The sequence below is a fragment of the Primulina eburnea genome, chromosome 18 (assembly GCF_022965805.1).
Source record: "Primulina eburnea isolate SZY01 chromosome 18, ASM2296580v1, whole genome shotgun sequence".
NCBI lineage: Eukaryota > Viridiplantae > Streptophyta > Magnoliopsida > Lamiales > Gesneriaceae > Primulina > Primulina eburnea.
Genome location: NC_133118.1, coordinates 1,856,396 through 1,858,645, shown reverse-complemented (window position 1 = coordinate 1,858,645; position 2,250 = coordinate 1,856,396). Strand labels below are relative to the sequence as shown.

Sequence of the window (2,250 nt, the reverse complement as noted above, 5' to 3'; positions counted from 1 at the left end):
AGTACGACCGGTGTGAAACCAGTTGGTTCCGTAGTTTTAGAATTCTGCTGATCCCTAACATCCTTGTCCAGTAGGCCTATGCAATAGCTCTAATACAGCGCTGGACTTGCTCGCTGGGATAGAGGAAACTTTTGCTGGTTGAATGACATAAGAGAGCAACCTGCTCGCGGATTTGGGAAGAGTCGGTCCATGCTTTAGTGGCCTATATCAAGGGTGGCCGCTAAAGCATGGACCGACTATAACGTAATACTTTTGAGGCTTAATTCTAACCTTTTTATTCTCGTTTCTCTAGATATATAGTTGATAATTTAAGAGTTTTTCTTATTTAATTTTCATGATTCTTTTATTAAAAGATGGATGTATGTATGTGACAAAACATTGGTATAGTTAACTTTATGTTACCATATATTATTATAACTAAAAATGCCCACAAACAAAGACTATATATATCGATAAAAAAAAGTTCAAGTCAAAAAGACCAAATCCAATATGTGAAAATAGTTGAATTTTCAAAAGTAAAAGCCTTCAAAAAAATGTATATATGCATGGGCATGCGGACGCGTTAGCTGCCGAAAGCGACTATTTGCTGCTCTATTCCATTCACATCTCTTCCTTTTTTCCTATAAATTCTTCACCAAAAATCATTCTCTTGGATTCATCTGCAAATCAAGATCATTTCAATATTCTTTTAATTTCCAGACATGGGTTCTTTAATTTCTTTTCATAATCTTTTCACGATCGTTTCATTCTTATTTTTGTTATCCAATTTCCCCTGCATTAATGCTCAACTATCCTCCACATTTTACGACGCAACCTGCCCGAATGCGGTCGCCACGATCCGAACCTCCATCAGGCAGGCCGTATCTCGTGAGCGTCGCATGGCAGCCTCGCTCATTCGCCTCCATTTCCACGATTGCTTCGTCCAGGGATGCGACGCGTCGATCTTGCTAGACGACGCTGATACCATTCAAAGTGAGAAGAATGCATTCCCCAATGCTGGATCAGTGAGAGGCTACCAAGTCATAGACGCTGCAAAAAGTGCGGTGGAACGTATATGTCCTGGAGTCGTTTCCTGTGCTGACATACTTACTTTGGCAGCTCGCGATGCCTCCGTCGCAGTAAGTATATATATATAGATATTTAATTTATATGTCACTTCAATTTTTTGCACGTTAATTTCTCACCAAAATATTGTAAATCAATCTTTTATCATAAAAGGTTGGCGGCCCGTCGTGGAATGTGAGACTCGGCAGAAGGGACTCGACCACGGCCAGTATTTCCCGAGCTAACAGTGATCTTCCCGCCCCTTTTCACGAACTCAATGTCATTACTGATCTCTTTGCAAATAAAGGGCTTAGTGAAAGAGACATGGTTGCCCTATCAGGTAAAAATATATATTCTGCTAAAAATTAATTTATACAATCTCAACCAGTACTACTTGGTATATATTTCTTGATGATTTATAAACTGGTTGGTATTTCTTGATTTTATATATAATGCATGCAGGAGCTCACACACTAGGTCAGTCCCAATGCCAAAACTTTCGCACTCGCATATACAGCAATGGAACGTCAGACATTGATGCCGGCTTCGCTAGCTCTCGCAGGCGCCAATGCCCGCAAAATGGTGGTGATGCGAACTTGGCGCCGCTAGATCTCGTGACACCGAATTCATTTGACAATAACTACTACAAGAACCTGATGCAGAGAAAGGGTCTTCTTCACTCGGATCAAGTTCTTTTCAATGGAGGTTCCTCCGACGGTATTGTGTCCGAGTACAGTAGGAATCAACAAACTTTTTACTCTGATTTTGGGAGTGCCATGATTAAAATGAGCGAGATTGAACTGCTTTTGGGACAAAATGGGATCGTACGAAGGGTTTGTGGTGCTGTAAACTGAAGTCATCATGATTTCTGCCTGATTGAAGAATCATTTGTTCATTTTTTTTTATTATTATTTTTTCGTATGTTTTAAGTTGTAATGCCAATTTGTTGTGCTTTTTAATAATTCATGAATAAAAAGTTACTCATTTTATCATCTATAAGTTTTTGTTATTTTATTTATTCGGCCATGATTTTTTTTTTCTTTTTTTTTTTGTTTAAAAAAATACTATTTAACTTCACTAGAGGTGAGTAATCAGTCATACAAAAAAACCGAAATTAGTAAAACTGAACTGACCGATTTTTTTTTTCAGAACTGAAATTGTAAAGAATTTTTGAAAATTTGAAATGAACATGACAAAACAACCTTA

General features: G+C 38.0%; 1 protein-coding gene across 1 annotated transcript; it reads left to right on the top strand.

Annotated features, from left to right (window-relative positions):
• The first annotated feature begins 678 nt into the window (after positions 1-678).
• LOC140819717 (lignin-forming anionic peroxidase-like) lies at positions 679-1,971 on the top strand. Its single transcript, XM_073179896.1, has 3 exons — positions 679-1,118; positions 1,219-1,384; positions 1,507-1,971. Exons 1-3 carry the CDS (start codon positions 702-704, stop codon positions 1,896-1,898), a joined length of 975 nt encoding a protein of 324 aa, XP_073035997.1. The 5' UTR covers positions 679-701; the 3' UTR covers positions 1,899-1,971.
• Positions 1,972-2,250: the final 279 nt, after the last annotated feature.

What these genes read in the sequence shown, in the direction of transcription:
- LOC140819717 (XM_073179896.1), top strand. Translation starts at nt 702, where the DNA reads ATGGGTTCTTTAATTTCTTTTCATAATCTTTTCACGATCGTTTCATTC. An exon ending in CTCGCGATGCCTCCGTCGCA is followed by an intron (nt 1,119 to 1,218) that starts GTAAGTATATAT and finishes TTATCATAAAAG; the next exon opens with GTTGGCGGCCCGTCGTGGAA. An exon ending in AGACATGGTTGCCCTATCAG is followed by an intron (nt 1,385 to 1,506) that starts GTAAAAATATAT and finishes TAATGCATGCAG; the next exon opens with GAGCTCACACACTAGGTCAG.